This window comes from Abramis brama (genome assembly GCF_963993115.1).
Source record: "Abramis brama genome assembly, chromosome: 12".
Lineage (NCBI taxonomy): Eukaryota > Metazoa > Chordata > Actinopteri > Cypriniformes > Leuciscidae > Abramis > Abramis brama.
This window is the reverse complement of record NC_139974.1, coordinates 40,534,784-40,557,995: the sequence shown is the minus strand read 5'-3', so window position 1 is coordinate 40,557,995 and position 23,212 is coordinate 40,534,784. Positions and strand designations below refer to the sequence as shown.

The 23,212-nt window shown below is 39.6% G+C and overlaps 1 protein-coding gene across 1 annotated transcript; it reads left to right on the top strand.

The window, feature by feature from the left end:
• Positions 1-20,173: 20,173 nt before the first annotated feature.
• LOC311093645 (fucolectin-like) lies at positions 20,174-23,212 on the top strand. The gene is made up of 4 exons (XM_084131173.1): positions 20,174-21,681; positions 22,262-22,542; positions 22,714-22,850; positions 22,949-23,212. The coding sequence occupies exons 1-4, from the start codon at positions 21,529-21,531 to the stop codon at positions 22,951-22,953; spliced, it is 576 nt and encodes a 191-aa protein (XP_083987299.1). The 5' UTR covers positions 20,174-21,528; the 3' UTR covers positions 22,954-23,212.

Sequence of the window (23,212 nt, the reverse complement as noted above, 5' to 3'; positions counted from 1 at the left end):
TTAAAGAACATTTTGATTAGGTAGTTCTCCTGTCTGGCCTCCTTCTGCATGACATTACTGGTACCTAGATTTTTCCTCTGGATAATAGTCAGATGTTTGAAAAGATTATTGCACTGATTAATACAGTAAGTTCTTGTGGTTTTCATTGGGCATATAAATGTATGTACTATAATGATTCATAAGAATAGGGGCTCTACAGGTGAGTTCCCCGCCTGGCGAACCCTGGATGGAGTTCCTCCAAGCATCCTTCGGGAGTTAGACGCGATGGGAGCATCTGACGCTAGTCCTAGTACTCGTGTGCCCAGTCGGTGAGCCCCTGTATGGGCTATATGACCCATAAGCTGTGATTCCCTATTGGCCTATCCTCTATCCAGTGGGCCAACCTCTGCCTCTGCTATCCTCCAAAACAGAGAAAGAGCTGCTCAGAGCTTAGGGTCCACGTAAATACGCACGAAAAGCACACATCTACGCATGGTCTTGGTCTGCCTCACTTCACCGTTGCAAAGATCATTAGTTAGTAACTTATTTCGCTTACACGTCACTGTTCTAACAGAAAACCCTTAACGCACTCCGGCTGTTCATTCACACTTCAGTGTTTAGTGCTCGAGAACGCAAACCTTGAAATAGATTCCAAGGTGCAAACTTGAAAAATTACTGTATAATAGAGAACCTTCAGCATATTCATGTGAATGGAATTATTTGACAATGTTTTGTCTGTACAGAGGTAAAGGGATGGAGGCCTTCACAGGGGAGAGTGTGTGTGTGTGTGTGTGTGTGTCCAGCCGCAAGTCCTTCATCAGATCTGGACTGTGTGTGTGTGTGTGTGTGTGAGTGTGTCCAGGCGCAGGTCCTTCATCAGATCTGGAGTGTATGTGAGTGTGTGTGTGTGTGTGTGTGTGAGTCCAAGCGCAGGTCCTTCATCAGATCTGGAGTGTGTGTGAGTGTGTGTGTGTGTGTGTGTGTCCAAGCGCAGGTCCTTCATCAGATCTGGAGTGTGTGTGAGTGTGTGAGTGTGTGTGTGTGTGTGTGAGTGTGTCCAGGCGCAGGTCCTTCATCAGATCTGGAGTGTGTGTGTGTGTGTGTGTGTGTGTGTGAGTGTGTCCAGGCGCAGGTCCTTCATCAGATCTGGAGTGTGTGTGTGTGTGTGTCCAGGCGCAGGTCCTTCATCAGATCTGGAGTGTGTGTGTGTGTGAGTGTGTGTGTGTGTGAGTGTGTCCAGGCGCAGGTCCTTCATCAGATCTGGAGTGTGTGTGTGAGTGTGTGTGTGAGTGTATCCAGGCGCAGGTCCTTCATCAGATCTGGAGTGTGTGTGTGAGTGTATCCAGGCGCAGGTCCTTCATCAGATCTGGAGTGTGTGTGTGAGTGTGTGTGTGAGTGTGTCCAGGCGCAGGTCCAACCTTCTGTCCCAGAATCAACAACACAACCACCAAGTCATCCAATATTAGCTTCTAATTTTCTGTTATAAAGAGTAAAAAAGGCACAATCAACTAGAATGCATTTCCAGAGGAACTGTGAAGTGTGCTTGCTCGGGTGCGGTTCACTAACGTTAGTGGATAAGGGTGCGTTGAAGTTTGCTTGATCTGAGAATTTCAACAATAGCACTTTTTTCAAGATTGTGCAAAAAGGTGAAAAGTTATGTGCATTAATAGACATGTCTGCAATGTAGACTATCTGTCCCCACTGAAAACTGGTGGATTATATTATTGACCGCTGCAGAACTCTGGTCAGGGAGTCGGAGTCATCAGATAGAGTTTAGTCGTTTATTGCACAAGAGTGACCATAAGTGTACTTGAGGTAGTTTCTGAAATAAATAATATAACAGAAATACATATTCAGTCTAAAATTATTCAACAACTTAAGAGATTGCAAACTCAAATATAAACATCTCTGTAAAGTGCACTGATACATGAAATAAATCGAAAAATATATATTGGTATGAGTCTGTAATCCAAACTGCGTAATAAATTGACAAAACACCAAAATGTGGATTATAGAAATTGGACTGTCTCATTAATACAGGCAGTAATAAATGACAACCAGTAAAAGATATTATCCACGGAGAAATTCACTTCAAGGTAATAACTAGTAAACATGAACAATACGAGCCGCGATAATCCGCTCGTTAAACAGGATCAAATTACACTAAGAAAGATCGCTAAACATCAACTACAGCACAAACATGGTCTAACTTAGCGCAGTTGGGATACAGTATGACAATCTGTTATTAACAATATACATAGAAAGAGCACTTTGTCATAAACTTTCTCTTGCACAAACACTGCACATGAATGTGTGCACGCGATATGATCGCTCAACTGGAGTAGCTTAGTGAATAGCCAATTACGCTGAGTCCGTATGTGCTGAGAACGCTACGTTACTTGCTTACAACGCAACTTAAAATATCACACATGCAACCAACTTAATATTTAAAGGGACAGAATTCACAACACTATCTCAAATTAAGGTCTACTGTAATTAGCGATGCTTTGATTGCTGCTGTCAAGATGGTTGTCATCACCTACACAGAAACACTGATTTTTATAGCCTACCGTCAGTCCACATATTGTAATTAAATGAAAAACGCTATCAGTTGCACTATTAGCTTACTCTAGCGATACAATCGCAACAACATGGATAACGCTGTTTGGCCTTGCCTAACTTTATATGACACATGCGCCATATGCTAGAGTTACACATCCCGCCGCCATTTCAGGGCTTGAATTTCGGTGCGGGAATGAGGATTGCGCATAATTTAAACCATTCCCGCAAGGTTAGCTTTTATAGTGCGAGAAATTCCCGCACACATATATTCGCTTCATCTCAGAATAAATGATTAAAAAATAAATTCACAGATGCGAGAAAAAAGATGTCAAACTGTCTTTTATTTTCTAATTTAATTCCTCAATCAGCGCTGGACCGGCATTTTCTGTCTCCGCTGAGCCCCGGCCGTAGACTGATCAATCATATGTTTCACGCTGTCAATGCAGTGGCCTGCGTTGCGCTGATCTTATTCACACTATCGAGTGTAGGTGCAGCATTCTAACATTGAGTCATAATGAGCTGTTTGTGAAGAAATTATCCGCTTCCAAATTATGTCAATTGAAACATTAAACAATTTGCTCTTTATGGTGTGCGAGTGATAGAGCAACGAACCAACTGATCAGCTTGCAGCGTAACAACATTGAATGCTCGGCCGAACAGCTGATCATAGCTGTACAGGGCGCCTTATTATTTTTCATCTCCATAAATATATCTAGTAGTAAAGCTAATGCAAGGGCTAGAAATCAATTAATCTTTTGCTGATACTTCCTTGTCATCATGGAGAGCGCAGTTCATGGTTGCATAGCAACGACAGACGCCACGGGAGAGCAAGCGCTTGTGGAAAGGAGACAGCGGCGCGCCCGCGCTTTCCACTTGTTTTAAACATCTAGAGCGACGTTGTTGATTGTTTGAGCATGTTACTGCGCGTTTCTCCTTGTTTTCTATTGTTATGCGCAGAATATTTCCCGCGCGCACAAACACAGCCACAGACAATGAATTGTTCGGTTAGCGAAGAAGAGCATGATGTATTTTGTATAAAGTTTTTTTTTTTGTTTGTTATTAACTGTTTTGAGAACTGGAAATGCACAATTCATGCATACAAATCTATAGATATTAATAAATGAAGATAATTAAATGAGACCGATGCATCAAAAGTTATTCCCCCCCCCCATAATATTTAGATCCCCCCCCATGTGACCCGTGTAAGCGGGGAATTCCCTCCCAGTTTAAAAAACTAAATTCAGGCCCTGCATTTATTAAGACAAACCTAGTAAAAACGAATGCAGTCTATTCACTGACTTGGCAGCTCTGTGAAATGTAATACAACAGTGCCACCTACTGTCTAAATGCATTAACATTAAAAGTGTGAGGTGAAACTCTTTTGCATAGACATAGGTAAATGGGTTTGTCAATTAGCCTGAAATTAAAAAAATAAAAATAAAAAATCAGATCTTGTGCATCCTCACATTGGAGTCCCGAGTTCATGTACAAAGTTTGGTTTTGATACGTGACAGAGTTCCTGAGATATGGACGACTTCCTGTTTGGCGACCACGCCGCAGATTTCGTTTGGCTGTGACGGGCAAACGCTTCCGAAAATCAAAAATCCTTCTAGTAACTTTTGTGAGGCTTAGTCCAAGGATCATGTACGTCCAGTTTCGTGAAGTTCGGACCAAATTTGTGACCTGTGAAAATTTAGTTTTGCTTTCTGTTCAATCCAATATGGCGGACGAACGACATGGACTTGTGATGTCATCTTCGCGAGCAACTTACACCGGTACTGACCGGACGTTTTAAAGTTGGAACGGTGTCTCTGTCTCAAAGGGCCTAGGCGCAGGAGCTGGCAAAAATTTCTCTCCCGGGAATAATAAGAATAAGAACTAGAAAAATGCATTTCCGGGGGAACTGCGAAGTGTGCTTGCTCGGGTGCGGTTCACTAACGTTAGCAGGTAGTAGATAAGGGTGCGTTGAAGTTTGCTTGATCTGAGAATTTCAACAATAGTACTTTTTTCAAGATTGTGCAAAAAGGTGAAAATTCATGTGCATTAAGAGACATGTCTACAATGTAGACTAGTGCCAATGGCATTGTTTATGTGGCTTGGTTGTTGGTTTTGAAATAATTGGTTATGAATATACAGCAGAGAGTGGGAGTGTTTTGGGTGATGAAATAGTATTGAAAAGAAGTTGACAGTCTTAATTTACTGTATCCAATATTTTTCATCTCCATAAATATATGTAGTAGTAAAGCTAATGCAAGGGCTAGAAATCAATTAATCTTTTGCTGATACTTCCTTGTCATCATGGAGAGTGCAGTTCATGGTTGCATAGCAACGACAGACGCCACGGGACAGCAAGTGCTTGTGGAAAGGAGAGAGCGGCGCGCTCGCGCTTTCCACATGTTTTTACACATCTAAGGTGCATTCCATTCGACAGATCCATACGCAGTGTTCACTGCTCCCCTACTCCCTGAGCACGGTATATCAGTTGAAGTGGACTTCACTGACAATAACCGTTCATTTGAAACGCCCTGCAAACGTCATTAAAAGAAAGTCAACGACGGGGTCGCACAGATTATGATATAACATAAATATATATAGGACTACATTCATATTTAAATTTTTATTATTATATTATATATTTACAATTATATTGCACTATTTTCAACTACCTAAAATAAAATCACTTTACTTCACAAACTAGCTAAGCTGGCTGCATTCACTGAGATAAATTATAATCATCAAAAGTAGTATATGTAATATTCACAACAATAACCGTTAAAATACTGTCATTTGTATAACAATGGCGAAATGTATGAATACTTACACACATACGTAAACTCTTCCATCGTTAGTTATGACCGTTCTGACTGGTGATGACGTGGTGCGCGAAATGACAGTTGGGTGATCATCGCTCTCCACTTCCTGTGAAGTGATGTATCGATGTTCCCTTATTCCCTATGCCGTGCGCAGTGCCCTTCGAACTGAACATGTTCGCTCCCTTCGGATTGGAATCTCACTTAAGATGGCAGAATACCCTGTGAAGTCCACTTCGCAGTCCACAACGCACCTCTAGAGCGACGTTGTTGATTGTTTGAGCATGTGACTGCGCATTTCTCCTTGTTTTCTACTGTTATGCGCAGCATATTGTATAAATTTTATTTTTTTTTTTTTTTTTTTTTTTTTACTGTTTTGAGAACTGGAAATGCACAATTCATGCATACAAATCTGTATATATTAATAAATTAAAACGAAATTCAGGCCTTGCATTTATTAAGACAAACCTAGTAAAAACGAATGCAGTCTATACACTGACTTGGCAGCTCTGTGAAATGTAATACAACAGTGCCACCTACTGTCTAAATGCAGTAACATTAAAAGTGTGAGGTGAAACTCTTTTGCATAGACATAGGTAAATGGGTTTGTCAATTAGCCTGAAATAAAAAATTTTAAAAAAAAAATCAGATCTTGTGCACCCTCACATTGGAGTCTCGAGTTAATGTACAAAGTTTGGTTTCGATACGTGACAGAGTTCCTGAGATATGGACGACTTCCTGTTTTGGCGACTACGCCGCCAATTTCGTTTGACTGTGACGGGCAAACGCTTCCGAAAATCAAAAATCTTTCTAGTAACTTTTGTGAGGCTTAAAGTTGGAACGGTGTCTCTGTCTCAAAGGGCCTAGGCGCAGGAGCTGGCCAAAATTTCTCTCCCGGGAATAAGAAGAATAAGAATAAGAAAACTTAAGAACAATAAGTGTGAGTGTGTGTACATTTCTGAGCAGAATATTATTCAACTAGATCTTCTTCAGACTGCTGGTTCGTATCAATATTCATATCTATGTTTAATAGCACATTTTTGGTTTGAAATGTTTTGACAGGGAATGATATTTCTCATATGAATAATATATTGGATAACAAATAAATATAGCAATAGTTTATAAACAATTGCTATTTGTTGTTTATATAAAAACGTAATTATCACTTGTCAGCGTTTGTTTGGACTTTCAGTTTGAGTTTTGATTGGTTCCTGTTTGCCTTCGTTCTTTTCCCGCCACTCCTTTGTTTCTATGGTTACCGTCATTATCAGTTCAGTTGTATTACCTGTTTAGTCATTATTGTCATCTGTCTCACCTGTGTTCTGTTAATCAGTGTAATCTGTGTTTGTATTTAAGTTCTGTCTGTTCTGTCAGTCCTGCTCTGATCTCTGTTATATTTAAGGTATGTGTACCTTCTGCCGTATATTGCTAGTAGTGATGGGAAGTTTGATCATTTTACTGACTCTCTTGTTTGATCTTGTTCGGTAAAGTTAGTTAATCTCTGAATTAGTTTGTTCATTTAAGGGGCTTTAAATGTTGTACTTTTAACAGGCAAATTCCCCGAACACATCCACCTGTGCAATCTTGATCATATTCTGAATTAAGAAATTCATTATAATGCAGTAAAAAATAATTTACAGGGACCATAATTACTTTACCTTCCTAGTCTTTAGTTCATTTGTCACATGACAGACTCAATGAACAAGATTCTCATCACTAATTGTTAGTAAAAGTTTGTATTGGAAATTTTGACTCTTCCACTTCTTCTGCACCACTCTGTGACAGTAATATTTTGTTTAAAAGTAGATAACTGCTGAATTGTGAAGGTCTTCTGTGAGGTTGATACATTGATGAATTCCAGGTGAGTTGAATGTTTCTACACTCTAACATTATAATTCAAATCCATTCGTTTTCTTATTATTTTCCCTAATGGGAGTCAATGGCAGCCATATGAACCGTAAGTAGGAAAATTATGAAACTTGGCAAACTTGTAGTGATGGTAAAGCAAAGTAATTTGACAAACTTTGGTGTGTCCAGGACAAACTCTATAGCGCCACCACCAGGTCAAAAATGTTGTATTGAAATGGTTTGAAATTTTGAACCATTTGATCTAGAAAAATAAAACACAGAACACCTGATTCCTCTAATGATCCTGATCACATTAACCATCTTATTTCAAGAGCCACCAATTACAGTAGCTGCAATTTTGAAAAGTACAGGATTAAGTTTTTTGGCTACTCCTTAAAATTGTCCAATTTTGTCCAAATCGTTTATCTGTATTGCGCTTTTCACGATACACATTTCAAAGCAGCTTTACAGAGTGCATGAGTCCATAATACAACTTGATCTGTTATCAGGGGTAACTGTCTAAGTTATGCATTTCAGAAATGTAAATGTACTAAGTCACAGTTAGCCATTAATTTAAACAATGTAGTAATTTAATGCAGATACGAGCTCATTGAAGTAATTGAAGTAAAACAAGTAACTTGTTTGTTAAATTATGACATTTAGAAAATATAGCATTGGTGCTATTTTGATCCTAGCAAGATAAAATAAAATAAAAATAATGCAAAGCAAACTCTGCAGAGGCATTTAAAAACCAAAGAACGGAGGCAGGTTAGTCACATTACTCACTTTAAGTCATGAGGTTCTTCTATACCATTTTATCATTACATTAGCAATTTATGTTTCTTTGTTTAAATGAGGTGAGATTGTAAATGCTTCTTTCATATGCTGATATGAGATGTTATGTCTTATATCAGGATGGACATGCGTGTGGTTGTATTTCTAATACTTTACTGGGCCGTGCGTCACTGATTCCAAAGGTAGGTTTGGAAACTCTATGATAGAATTTATGTACTTATTAATGTGTGTATAACCGTTATTATTTTATTAACAGAATTGGACAAATCGTACATTTGTGGCCCAAGTGAGTGCTCTTCCTTACTTTCAATGTTGTCGATAGCACATATAATATTCTTACTGAACACTTGGTTACCAATAAGGGATAATGTACATCAAGACGGATGTTATCGCATAATGAACCCAACAGGGTAATCAAGACCCCGGCTTACTACATGGCTACTAGCCACAAAATAAATCATTTGACACAAAATATTGATTTGAGTTGAAATATTTTACATGCTCGCTTGTAATAAATGCAAAGCTTCCGAGAAAAAAAAATTCCTTGCAAGACAAATATTTAAGGGATATTGTACAGTCACGTAAAACAAATAAATAGTTATATGGACATTGATTTGCGATAAAACGAGTAAAAATAGTATTACATAGCTTAGCATTATTTTGCCCGTTTTATTGGGATTTAACTTTTTTTTTTTTTTTTTTTTTTTTTTTTTTTTACTTTAATACTAAAGTACAAGTACCAAAAAAAAAAAAGTTAGTTTATTTTGTTATACAGGGAATCTTGCTCTTGGAGCCAAAGCTGTCCAGTCTTCCATATACGGTCAAGCAGGAGCTCAAAATGCTGTCGATGGCAACAGGAATTCAATTTTTGGTGGTGGGTCATGCAGTCATACTAATGGGGACAAAGACCCCTGGTGGAGAGTTGACTTGGGGGAAGTCTACAAGGTAACCAGGGTTAGCATCACTAATCGTGGAGATGCTGTTCCAGAGAGGATAAATGGAGCTCAGGGGCCTCATTTATAAAACTTTGCGTAGGATTTGCGTCAGAAGTGGCGTACGGATGAAACACAGGACGTGCGTACGCACAGAAATATTCGGATTTATAAAACCGTGCGCACGCACATCCTACGCAGTTTTCCCTTAATAAATCACAATCAATTCTAAATGTAGCGCAGCTTTTGCGGCTTCATGTCACGCCCATAGTTGCCCATAAATAGACCGTGAAACGCCCACAAGTTAATATTCATCGATTGCGAAATCATGGCAAACACAGAGGAAAACCAAGAAACGTAACTTCACTCACGCGCAAGCGTGAAGCGCATGATCAGCCATTGTGCGTCATTACGCATTGTGATGGCATCATGGCATTTTATTACCATCCATTTGATTGCATCTGACAAGCTACAGATGTGTTATGAGGATGAATTGCATAACATGCTAATATTATTGCAGAACATATTTATATCTTTTTGCAAATATGTGTTAAATTGCATTTCTGTTGTAATCTTCGTTTGATTTTGTTTGTTTTACACTGCAGATCGATCAAACGGGTGTTTGTGTAGGCTGTTAATTGTAAGACTTGCTTTGTGAAGTCTTCATGTTATTTATGAGAGGCAGTATTGCCATTTCTTTTACACAACGATCTACAGTTTCACACACTTTCACGTGTTTCTTCCATCTGCCGACGGTGTCGCCATTTCTCATTTCACCCGTTTTTGTGCGTACGCCTGGGTCAGAGCTTGCGTGAAGGACCGCACATTTTCCCGTCAAGTTTGCTTTTTATTAATACCAATTATTGCGTAGAGAGCGGCGTACGCCGCCTTTTGTGCGTACGCAACGTTTATAAATGAGGCCCCTGATCCGTATCGGCAACAGCCTGGAAAATAATGGCAACAATAATAAGCTGTAAGTATTGTCTCTTAATTACACAAGTGGTTAGAGTGAGTAAATAACATTACTTTTAACAAATCCTTTTAATACAAACTTGCCTTTGACAGAATATTAATTTGCTGCTTCCCGTTTTGATGCGCATCTCTCTTTCTGTTACTCTGTGTCTTCACAGGGCTGCAACTGTTGTGTCCATCCCACCTGGAGACACAAAAACATTTGAGTTTAAGCCTATTAAGGGGCGATATGTCAACATTTTTATACCTGGGCGCAATGAATATCTCACTCTGTGTGAGGTTGAGGTGTTTGCAGGTGAGCAATAAAAGGAGACGGATGATGTGTAGACATTTGTACTATTTATAGTGTATGTTGCCTTAATGGTTTTCTGATTTCATTGCCAGATAAAGTGAAATGAGAGGATGTTACGCCATTGTCCACTGATCCTACAAGCAAAATACCAAACTTCTGTTTTCTGAGCAATTCTAATCTTGCACTTTCATTGTTTACATCTTACCTATGAACCTTTTATCCTTAAGATAAATAAGTTTCAGTGTGTAACTGGTCTCTTGTCCTCTCTGCATTGTTTCAATAAAACGCTTGCTTCAAGAAAGTTTCTCCCATCAATTTTATTCCCTGAGAAAACATTGTGTAACAGTGTTGAAATAATTCAGCATACGTTGCTCCTGCTGGCATGCTGGCCTTACACACATGAACTGATAGTTGCAACACAGTTGAACAAATTAAAACATATAAACCATGGTTTAAAATAATGCATTCTCACATCATAACATGTACCTGAGAAAACATTGTGTAACAGTTGAAATATTTCAGCATACGACAATCTTCATGCTGGTGCTATAATAAAACACATTTTTCACACTCCAATTTATAATGCTTTTCTTGGTCTCGAATAAATATGCTGTTGCTCATGATATATCACACATTTCATTTACGGATCATTACAGACAGAATTACAGAGCTCTCAATAACACGACTTACCACTGGCCTTACACGCATGAACTGATAGTTGTGACACAGCATGCACAGAGAACCAGCCAGCCAATAGGAAACCCCTGTTAACCCTTATTCTATCCAGTGTGAATATTTAACAGATCATTATTAGTAAGTGGAGACACACTATATATATATAACTCGTATATGTTACAAGTGCATGTTCAGTAAAGGTTTGTAATGGTTTTTAATGCACCTGATTCTTAACCTTTTTGATCCAGGGGGTTGTGTATTTACTTATCTTTGTTTTTCTCTCCATTTTCTACATCGATTTTTTTCAGGAAACACAGGACGAGATGTAATACATCCTTTAAGTGCAAGCGCGTATCAGGAGAATGTGCTTGACCTTGGCAGTGTAGTTGTCACAGTGGAGTTTTCAGGTGGGCGTCCTCCCTTGATGGGTGGTCCCAGGTCTCCAAGCAGTCTGGTGGTAGACACTGCCACAAACCCCCTGCACCCCACCTCCACTGGACGGACTTCAGTTTTCCATCCGCGATCTTGTGCTTTAGCAGCTAGCTCAGCATAGCGTAGTTGTTTTCGCTCGTATGCCTCGTCCACTGAGTCCTCCCAGGGTACAGTGAGTTTGATGATGAAGACCTTCTTCAGAGAGGGGGACCAGATAACTATGTCAGGCCTAAGTGTGTTGATTGCAATCTCTGGAGGAAAAACGAGCCGCCGCCCAACATCCACTAGCATCTACCAGTCACAGGCCCCTCGAAGCTGACCATGCTCCAGAGAAGTGGGCCTGCACCTGGCTGCCTTTGCCCCAATGCGGACAAAGTTGATCTGCAGTGAATTGGGTGCTGATGGTGGTGGTAGGGAGTTGGAGGCAGTCCGTTTGTTTTCCAGGGTGGCTGCGAGGATCTTAAGGACTTGGTTATGACGCCACGTATAACGTCCCTGGGTGAGGCTGACTCCACACCCGGTCAGTATGTGCTTGAGAGAACCTGGCTGGAGCAGAGGGCACATCCTGGATCTTCTCCCAACCACTGATGGAGATTGCTAGGTGTTGGAAGAACATCATATGTAGCCCTGATGATGAAGCTGATTCGCTTTGCTTCCATGCTCCACAACTCCTTCCAGCTGATCCTCCTTCTCTCCACACTCTCCCAGCATGTCCACTGTCCCTGTTTACCAAGGGAAACTGCCTTGGCCCACCTTGCTGCTTCTTCATGCCCCAGTGTATTTCCTCCACCACCAAATTCCTCCGTTCGTGTGCCGTGGCTGTATTCCAGGCTGGTAGCCTAGTTGTTAGGCCTCCCCTTCCCTGCTGGACATGCCCCACTATGTCCGCAAGTCTGAGAGCAGCTGCTGCCTCCTCCACAGCACTGGCTGGTCTCCATTTGCGGCCTGCCACCAAGGTTGGTGTGTTGTTACTCACCATTGCATCACGAGATTCAATCAGTGTCATCTGGAGTCTTACTTTAGCACACTTGAATTCCTCTGTGAGACTGGTGAGGGGCACTTTGAGGGCGCAATCTCCGTAGAGGCCTATGGTGGTAAGGCATCGAGGCACTCCAAGCCATTTCTTGATGTAGCCTGTGATTCCTCTTTCCAACTTCTCCACTGTTGAGATTGGGACCTCAAGAATGGTAAGGGGCCACAGCACTTGGGGAAGAAGGCCAAACTGAAAGCACCAGGCTTTCAATCTTCCAGGGAGCCGAGTGTGGTTAATGGCCTGGAGCCCACTTCTGATTTCTTTCCGCAGCTGCTGTACCTGATCCTTATCCTTCAGGCTGGCATCATACCACCTTCCAAGGCTCTTAATAGGCTGGTCAGACACTGTTGGGTATGGCGATGAAGTACGAAGTGGACGGAAGTTGCCGGCAGACGCAATTGACCTGTCGGTAAGCCCCTCCCCTCGAACGCAGATCAGCCAATGGCAGTCGAGTCTCAGTTGCACAGGAACTCGGACATCTTTAGGTTTCAGTGCCATAGAGAAACATTGGAAGATCTGAAGCTCTCGTCGGTTTGATGATGTTTATGCTACAAAAATGGTAAAACGATGTGCGTTGGGTTCTTGTAACACTGATTCCAGGATCCTGAGAGGGTATTCACGTATTGAATCACCGTACTGTGTGCGCGTTCACCAGCGCGTTTCAAATTATCTGTGCATTACGACTGAAGCTCGGTTTATTTATAATATCACTGAGCGCAGTAACCTGGTTCCCTAAGGATTCAACCCCAATCCCAATGAAGACGAAAACGTTCATGCTAACGTACAAACCTAAATAGCTAACTGTTCTCACGTCATGTACAATGTAGGGCAAAAACACATTAACGAAGGTCTACATGTCAGTGTCTATTCAAATAAACTGGTTAAATGTAAATTAATTTAATCTAACCCTGCGGTACATGAACAGTGTTGATCCTGGATGTTGTTCATCTGAGATCGTGACGAGTGTAACATGAGCTTCTCCCACTTGATCTGTAAACCCTCACTTCCAAATGAATCTTGTTACCCACCATATTTATTTAAAAATCTTTTATATGTCCCTCCATGGCATATTTATGTCCCACTTGATGCTCCTCGACGAGAGGTGATCCTTCTTTGTCCAAAAAAAAAAAAAAAAAAAAGCACACATCTACGCATGGTCTTGGTCTGCCTCACTTCACCGTTGCAAAGATCATTAGTTATTAACTTAGGGGCCGCTTACACGTCACCGTTCTAACAGAAAACCCTTAACGCCCTCCGGCCGCTCATTCGCACGTCAACAGTGTTTAGTGCTCGAGAACACAAACCTTGAAATAGATTCCAAGTTGCAAGCCTTGAATAATGTTGGAAAAAAAAGTTATCTCTGCGCAAACTTCAAAAACGCGAACCTGTGAGAACACTACACCGCACATGTGTATTACGTGTTTAGTCTATCGGTATGCACGTTTGAATATATATGTGCGCAGGCGTGTAGTCTTTCTTTACAAAATGACCTCAACAAATTACTTAAACTTAAAAATGTATAATATCATTTTTTATCACTTCCGCGTATCCATGTGAATGGAATTATTTGACGATGTTTTGTCTGTACAGAGGTAAAGGGAAGGAGGCCTTCACAGGGGAGAGACTAGTTGACACTTCAGGACTGTGTTGTCGTCGTGTCCAGGCGCAGGTCCTTCATCAGATCTGGAGTGTGTGTGTGTGTGTGTGTGTGTGAGTGTGAGAGTGTGTCCAGGCGCAGGTCCTTCATCAGATCTGGAGTGTGTGTGTGTGTGTGTGTGTGAGAGTGTGTCCAGGCACAGGTCCTTCATCAGATCTGGAGTGTGTGTGTGTGAGTGTGTCCAGGCGCAGGTCCTTCATCAGATCTGGAGTGTGTGTGTGTGAGTGTGTCCAGGCGCAGGTCCTTCATCAGATCTGGAGTGTGTGTGTGTGTGTGTGTGTGTGTGTGAGTGTGTACAGGCACAGGTCCTTCATCAGATCTGGATATGGCCTGGATCCAGAGGACTGCGGTAAACCTCGGGATAAACAGAGAGACTAATATTAGTGTAGACGAGTACATCAGGATTTATGGAAAGTGTTCCGCTTTAGTATCTTAAACGGAAGCTTGTGAAAGACCTGATTCAAGACATGCAGATCCAAGAACAGTCGTAACCCACTGCCTTTGAGTACGATGAAGTGAGGGCTGTAAAACATACACGTGGAGGAGCCGTAAAGGGGGACATTGAAGTGAAGAGAGAGAGATGCCCTAATGGCCATTTCTATAACATCTGCCAATAGCGAGCCTACGTGTGACGTACAACACAGAAGCGCTGCGCTGTTACACTACATGAAAAAACTCGAGGCACAGAGAGAAGGAAATTAATAGTGGAATAAAGTTCTTTTTTTTTTTCTTTTTTTCGCACAAAAAGTATTCTCGTCGCTTTATAAACTTAAGATGTCTTTAATGCATTTTCTGGGCCAGCAAGTTATAATGCCTTAGAAGCCTATGGAGGACTGATCCAGCTCTCAGGTTTAATAAAAAATATCTTAATTTGTGTTCCGAAGATGAACGAAGGACTTACGGGGTTGGAACAACATGAGGGTGAGTAATTACTGACAGAATTTTCATTTTTGTCACGGTTCATAAATCCTATGCCTCTTTCTTGTCTCGTGTTTCTGTTGTTGTGTGTGTGTGTGTGTGCTGATTGTGTGGGCGTGCCGGCTGATAAACGTTCATCAGCGATCAAGCTCATCACTCCCGTCACCAGCTGCAGCTCATCTCATCACCTATATATACTCACTCATTTCTCATCTCCTTTGTCAGATCGTTGTTTGTGAGTTCCGGTTGTGTTGATCTCGTCTACGTTCCAGTCTTGTGCCTTCTTCGTTTCCTGTTCGTGTTCCCGTGGATGTTCACTCTGGATTCATCACGTCACATCATCACTTCTCATCACGGCACTCATCTGACCATCGAAGTCCCTGCGCCACTAACCTGTTTCTCTCTGGACTGTGTCTATCATCATTTCTGTTACTCAATAAAGAGAGAGAGTTTTACTTGCAAACTGCTTCCGTGTTTCCATCATGACAATTTTTGGGTGAACTAACCCTTTAAAGGCAAACCGAAGAAACAGTCTGTGTTGAGGTACAATCGAGACGTGAAAGTACACGTCCTTCAGTTCTATTGGTGCCAACCAATCTTGGGGACGAACTCAAGTGAGGATGCGTTTATGCTTTAGTATCTTAAACGGAAGCTTGTGAAAGGCCTGATTTAAGACATGCAGATCCAAGAAAAGGTCGTAACCCACTGCCTTACTTCGGTATGATGAAGTGAGGGCTGTAAAACGTACATGTGGAGGAGCAGCGAAGGGGGACATTGAAGTGAAGAGAGAGAGAGAGAGAGCACTAATGGCCATTTCTATAACACCAAAAAGGGGGAGACTTTGCATGATATAGTGAAGTCTGGCAAAAAAAAAGAAGAAAAATAATCCCAAACCTATAAGCAGTGAATGAAACTTTTCCAGAACCAATACACTTAAAGGCAGTAATAATAATAATAATAATAATAATAATAATAATAATAAAAAAACAATGGTAGAAAAAATTACAATGCTTAAAACAGCCCTTTCAAAATCAATTATATCTTCCGTTACTGACGATCTTTTTTGAAGGAGGATTGAATTGCATGTCCAAAGTCTTGAAAGGCTTACATTGTGCTGATGTTGTGTTTACTGAGCGCTACATTTCTTCATTATTGAATGAGAAAGCAGACACAACCAGAACTGCACAAATAAAACTGTTTACATTGAGCACACATCCTTTTCTTACCAACATGACAAAACTACACAATATTTGAATAATTTGTGAAAGTGTTGTGATATAAGAACATAAATAATGATATTATTGTTTTAAAACTGAAATGTTAGCATAACAATTATTACATTGATCAGTAAATGGTACTGAACTGTACCTGCATTTAACTCAAATCATGTTAACATGTACATGTTGAAAGAACTTCACACTAACAAAGTGTTTTGTAAGTTAATTTGCATTGTAAGATCATAATATACTGACAAACCTGAATGTAATGGAGGATGTTTTGAGTTTAGCTTCCCAAGTTTAGCATCTCAATCCCATGCGGAGCATGCTGGGAAATTGACTGTATGTTTCAGCTGTCAACAAAATGATTCATTTTATTCCAACTCAAAAGCATGATTCATTAACAATTTTAAGTAAATTGAGTGTAATAAAATCAAATGTTGCAACTCATTTCAAATAAGTAAACTGAACTTGCAGCAAAAGTATTTGCAGTGTTTTAAATGTCTTGTTCTGACAAATATTTTATAAAATTGAACTTGCCTACAAGATTGTCTCTGTAGCATTTTCAGTCCTAGACTATTTCACTAAAAAGACAGAAAGTGACAAAAAAAGGCAGGCCAATGTTATTTATTTTAATATAAATAAAACTGGTGATTATGACTTAAAATCATTATTTTATTGAAAAAAGTTATCTAGACAGTTTGCCAAAAATTCTGAGACCAAAGCGTCCGTGCTATTCCTGCAAAACACGTGGCGTAATGCAAACAAAGCTAAAATTACACAGATCACATCCTGATCACAAGATCACACATTAAGTATCTGATTACATGATGAGAAGTTCCTGCATAAGCAAATTCTGTACACAAGAAAGAAGGAATGAATAATCGGAGGTCATCATCAGGCTTCACTCTCACCAAAGGGCTCCTCTCCTTTCTGATGTGGCAATGTTGTGTAATATGGCACATGCAACAATAATGTCACAGGCCTTGTCAGGTGCAACCCCTCAGGCTTTTCAGACACTGAAATCTTCCCTTTAGTTGCCCAAAGGTCATTTCAGTGCGTGCCCTTGTCCTGGCTAGAGCTGCATTGTAACAGGTTTGTGGTCCGGGGTTTGGGTCAGGGAATACATCATAAAATACTGCTTGCAGGCATAGCCACTATCTCCAAACAGGATCCCATCATAATTTCCTGTATAATGGAAAAATGTAGTTCTGTTAGGATCAGCAAGTGTATGTAATACAGTGAGCTTGATATTTATATTTTTCCTTACCACATTCAAATAATGTGCATAAATATGACTTTTCTTGAGTCATGGACAGATCCTTTTGCTTCCACATTTGTGATATGGAACATATAGTTACACACCATCTAAGAGAATTTAGTCAGTCCACTGCATACTTTTTTGATTCTATTCCTTTAAAAAAATGTTTTGTATAATATTACTAATCTGGAATATTAAGAATTGTAATAGTAAATTGTCTGCACATTTACATTGTGAACCCCCTTTCGGTTCACAAAATCCCCTTCATTGAGGACTTGATGGGAACGTGTGTGCAGAATCACATTAGTGAAGCCTGAGGGACACATACTGTAAGTCATACTGGCATTGTCATGATTGCATGATCTTCATAAAAATGATAATCTGCTTTACACCCTTGGGTTTTAAGTGGCTTGGAAATACCCCTAAAAACAGCTTGAGCACCAGGTAAACTCTGCGAATGGCACGACAGACAGCACTTTTCACCAAGTTTCACCAATGCACAGTTTGTGCCGTTCCGACGAGTCGAACATGTTCCAACAAATTAATTATGTAAATGAGACCCTCACGAGTCACAAGAAAAACAATATCTATCAAAAAGTACTATCGCGCTGCGCTAAAGGACTTCCCGCATCAGCTCCGCTTATAAAGCCACAGTCTAATCTTGTTGACATGAAATGAGCTGCTCGCGAGAAGGTTTAAGAAGGTTTCATGTTGCTATGACAGCAAGTCCAGGATGAGTCGAAGAACCAGACAAACGAAGATCATGCCATATCGTCAACAATCAAATCCAGCTAACTGAGCTAGCGACGTACGAAAACGCACCCCAGAACAGGGAAACAGATCAAAAACAAACATAACCCTGACAGTAATGGTCCAGTTGATGTTTATTTTACAGATATCAGATCAGACTTATTTGGTTGGGAGGGCCTTAATTCAACAATAAATAGAGCATCATTTCTGAGCACAATTTTATTCAACTAGACCATCTTCAGACTGCTGGTTCGTATTAATATTTATATCTATGTTTAATAGGACATTTTTGGTTTGAAATGTTTTGATAGGGCATAATATTATATGCTCATATGAATAATATATTGGATAAAAAAAAAGTATAGCAATTGTTTATAAACATGTATTAATATTGCTATTTGTTGTTTATATAAAAATGTATTATTTTGTTTAACTCTGGGGTCCTTCGTGTAACAGTCACACTTGGGACCTTCGGGTCCAAATGGACCCGAAGGGCGGGATTAATATATAGAAAAAAAAATCATAATATTTTTTTTTTTACTTGTTTTTTATAATATTTTTTCTTTTCTTTTTTGGTGTTTTGAGATAATTTTATGATTTATAATTAATATTTATGCAATAATTATGACCCATTTTTTCCCATTGAATATAATAGAATTTTTTTATATATATATAATTTTTATTTTATTTTTATTAAAGCTGTATTTCATTTTAGAGTCAAGCCTAGGCCTCATGAAAGCAATTTTTGAAATGAGATGGGCGCCACCTGGTGGACACACTGAGCATTTTTATCACGCAATAGCACATTTTTACCACTAGTGGATATACAGCTCTCTGTAGAAAGGCTTGCGAATTCTAGTGATTTTTGCCTGAACAGATTTAGTCTGTTTTGCACTCTTGATGTTTAAGAGATTCACCCCTTCACTGTTGAGTCCTTTTTTCTTCATCCTGGCTGATTTGTAGATTGTATGCACCAAAAAACTCTGTGTTTTCATATTTTTGGCAATTTCCCATTCATTTCCTATGGGGGTCATTTTTGACCAAAGAGCAGAAGTTTGATGACCACTTAGTATGCTTGGATCATGACCTAAATATTTTTTGTGCGTTCACATACCTAATACCATAAAAGTCACCTAGTTTCGTAACATTCCGATGAAGCTGTGATTTTTAAAAATTCAAAACAGATTTTTGTAATCTGAATTTATTAGTGTGTATGTGTATAAAAGTGTGTTTGTGTGTGTGTGTCTGTGTGTGGATGTGTCTGTTTTGCACTCTTGATGTTTTAGAGATTCACCCCTTCACTGTTGAGTCCTTTTTTTTTGCATCCTGGCTGATTTGTAGATTGTATGCACAAAAAAACCTCTGTGTTTTCATATTTTTGACAATTTCCCATTCATTTTCTATGGGGGTCATTTTTGACCAAAGAGCAGAAGTGTGACGACCACTTAGCATGCTTGGATCATGACCTCAATATTTTTTGTGTGTTCACATACCTAATACCATAAAAGTCACCTAGTTTCATAGCATTCCGATGAAGCTGTGATTTTTAAAAATTCAAAACAGATTTTTGTAATCTGAATTTATTAGTGTGTATGTGTATAAAAGTGTGTTTGTGTGTGTGTGTGTGTGTGTGGATGTGTCTGTTTTGCACTCTTGATGTTTTATAGATTCACCCCTTCACTGTTGTGTGCTTTTTTTCTGGATCGTGGCTGATTTGTAGATTGTACGCAAAAAAAAACTCTGTATTGTCACATTTTTGCCAATTTCCCATTCATTTCCTATGGCGGGTCCATTTGGACCCGAAGGTCCTGAGTGTGACTATTTTTTTTACAACCGCTTAGACTATTCAAATCCTGTCCCCAATTTTTTTGGGTGTTCATATACCAAGTACCAACAAAGTCACCAAATTTCGGACCATTCCGATGAAGCTATGATTTTTTACATTTTTTTATTTAAACGCTTCGGGACCATTTGGACCCGAAGGACCCCAGAGGGTTAAAAGCAGATAACTGCTGAATTGCGAAGGTCTTCTGTGAGGTTGATACATTGACGAAATCCAGGTGAGTTGAAGGTTTATGCACTCTCTACACCGGGATAACATTATAATTGGAATCCATTAGTTTTCTTATTATTATTTTTCCCTAATGGGAGTCAATGGCAGCCATATGAACCGTAAGTAGGAAAATTATAAAATATGGCACACTTGTAGTGATGGTAAAGAAAAGTAAAAAAAATGTTACCATTTTTACATTCAAATGGTTATAATTTTTGAACCATTTGATCTAGAAAAATAAAACGTAATACATCTGACGCTGATCACATTAAACATCTTACATCAAGACTCTTTTCAAGAATTTTGAAAAGTACAGTATTCTGTTTTTTCACCACATATAAAATGATAAAATGACATTTGGACCGAGCCGCAAAGAAATGACTGAACAGTTTTTTTTACATTTTTAATTACACTTCAAAAGTGTAAAATCCAAAGAACGAGGCAGGTTAGTCACATTATACTGACTTTAAGACATAGAGCCCTATCTTGAACCAGCGCAATTGACTTTGTACATCGACGCATGTATCATTCCTATTTTGCACCCGACACACAGCAAACTTTTCCCTTTTGCAGACGTACGTCGGTAAATGAGGGAATGAACTTGCGCTCCGGGGACGGTTCAGCAAAAAGAGGAGGCGTGTTCCGGCGCAAACGTTCCCTGGTGCTATTTTGCAGGTTTCAGAAAACAATTCCGCCACAAACCAGGAAAAACCCAGTCTAAAGTCAGTGGCGCGTTTTCAGTGGCGCGTTCAGATGCTATTTTAAGGGCGCATGCTTGGCCATAATGTAGCGTTTGCACAACGCGCATACACTTTGCTTATCTCATCTACACACAGACGCAGCAGTTCACATTTCTGCAAACCATGCATAATTACAAGGAAAAATATTCCACACGAGGGAAATCATTGTGGTGTCCATGATGATGTGAAAAAATAGGCATAAATCTAGCTTACACATTTACCCAAATTATTATACGCCCGTTTAACCGAAGCTAATCTGGGTGTGTTTCTCCATCCCCAATGTCACTTCTCTGTCTTTTATGGCCCTGACGAGAACGTCGGTCTCCTCGGTTGTGAACCGCTCCTGGCGTGCGTCTGGCAAATCCGCCGTTATAATAGCAATCCGCCATGGAACAAGCGCGCCTGCTCTTAAAGATTTTAAAATCTCTAACCATTGTGTATTACATTTTGATCAGATTGATTTATTAAAATTATACCCTGAAATATGGTAATTAAAAATGTGTTTTATTTATTTATATTTATTTGTAATGCTTTGAACCTCTCTTATCCTTTTTTTTGTCAATTTCCTATCATCTTGAACAGGGAATCTTGCTCTTAATGGCATGGCTGTGCAGTCCTCCTTAGGCCACCCACAGGGAGATGCTCAACATGCAGTCGATGGAAACAGAGACTCAGATTACAAGAAGGACTCATGCACTTTCACTAAAACTGAGTTTAATCCATGGTGGAGAGTTGACCTGGGAAATGTCTACAGTGTAAGCAACGTTACCATCACTAATCGTGGAGACTGTTGCAAAGAGCGGCTTAGAGGAAGAAAAATATTCCTTGCAAGAAAAAACATTTAAGACATAATGTACAGTCATGTACACCTAATAAATTATTACATGGACATATTGATTTGTGAGGAAACCTTTTTCAATTCTTGCCTGTTTATTGGCTTAGAATCCATTACACTGTACAAGAACACTACAGTACTCTTAATACTAAAAATACTTCAATGCGATCTTGGTATTTGAATACAATCAATATCTTTAACTATATGAACTATATGAAACGAGAGAGAGCGGGTTCACCGTATTGATACAAGAAACCTAAAAGAAAGGCCGGCTCCAGAAACCCGGATGAGTGTGTGTTATCCAGCGTTTCTGTTGATGACGTCATTATCTGGAGATATCAGACCTCAGAATGTCGCGACTGAACAATCAGAATAAACTATTCCAGTGAGCCGTGTAATAATAATTTGGATTACATAGTTTAGCATAATTTTGCCCAGTATATTGAGAATATATTAAGTAAAAAGAAAAAAGTTATTGATTAATATTTTATGTTAAACAGGGAATCTTGCTCTTGGAGCCACAGCTGTCCAGTCTTCCATATACGGTTGGATCAGGAGCTCAAAATGCTGTCGATGGCAACAGCAATTCACTGTACAGTCATGGGTCATGCAGTCATACTAATGCGGACAGGGACCCCTGGTGGAGAGTTGACTTAGGGGAAAACTACAAGGTAACCAGGGTTAGCATCACTAATCTTGCAGATTGTTGTGCAGAGAGGATAAATGGAGCTCAGATCCGTATCGGCAACAGCCTGGAAAATAATGGCAACAATAATGAGCTGTAAGTATTGTCTCTCTCTTAATACTTTCACAAATGGTTTGAAAATTAGTAAATAAGATAACATTACTTTGAATAAATCCTTTTAATACAAACTTGTCTTTGACTGAAGTATATTTAATATGCTTCATGCCGTTTTGATTCGCCTCTCTCTATTTCTCTGTGTCTTCACAGGGCTGCAACTGTTGAGTCCATCCCACTTGGAGAGACAAAAACATTTGAGTTTAAGCCTATTAAGGGGCGATATGTCAACATTATTATACCTGGGCGCAATGAATATCTCCTTCTGTGTGAGGTTGAGGTGTTTTCAGGTGAGCAATAAAAGTAGAGAGACATGATGTGTAGACATTTGTACTATTGCTATTATGTGTATGTTGCCTTAATAATGGTTTTCTGATTTCATTGCCAGATTAAGTGGAATGAGAGGATGTTACGCCACAGTCCACTGATCCTACAAGCAAAATACCAAACTACGTTTTTTATGAGCAATACTAATATTGCATTTTTTTCATTGTTTTCATTTTACCTATCCTTAAGATAAAAGATAAGTTTCAGTGCACATTAAAGTTTGAAATGGTTTTTAAAATGCACCTGATTCTTAACCCCAGTTTGATCCAAAAAAATCTTTGTTTATCTCTCTGCTTTCTACATTAATAAATTACTACAGCATTGC

Bases quoted from the DNA above. Each gene is read 5' to 3' on its own strand.
- LOC311093645 (XM_084131173.1), top strand. From the start codon at position 21,529: ATGGCTGTGCAGTCCTCCTTAGGCCACCCACAGGGAGATGCTCAACAT. The intron at 21,682-22,261 runs GTAAGCAACGTT...TATGTTAAACAG, and splicing joins ACCTGGGAAATGTCTACAGT to GGAATCTTGCTCTTGGAGCC. The intron at 22,543-22,713 runs GTAAGTATTGTC...GTGTCTTCACAG, and splicing joins AATGGCAACAATAATGAGCT to GGCTGCAACTGTTGAGTCCA.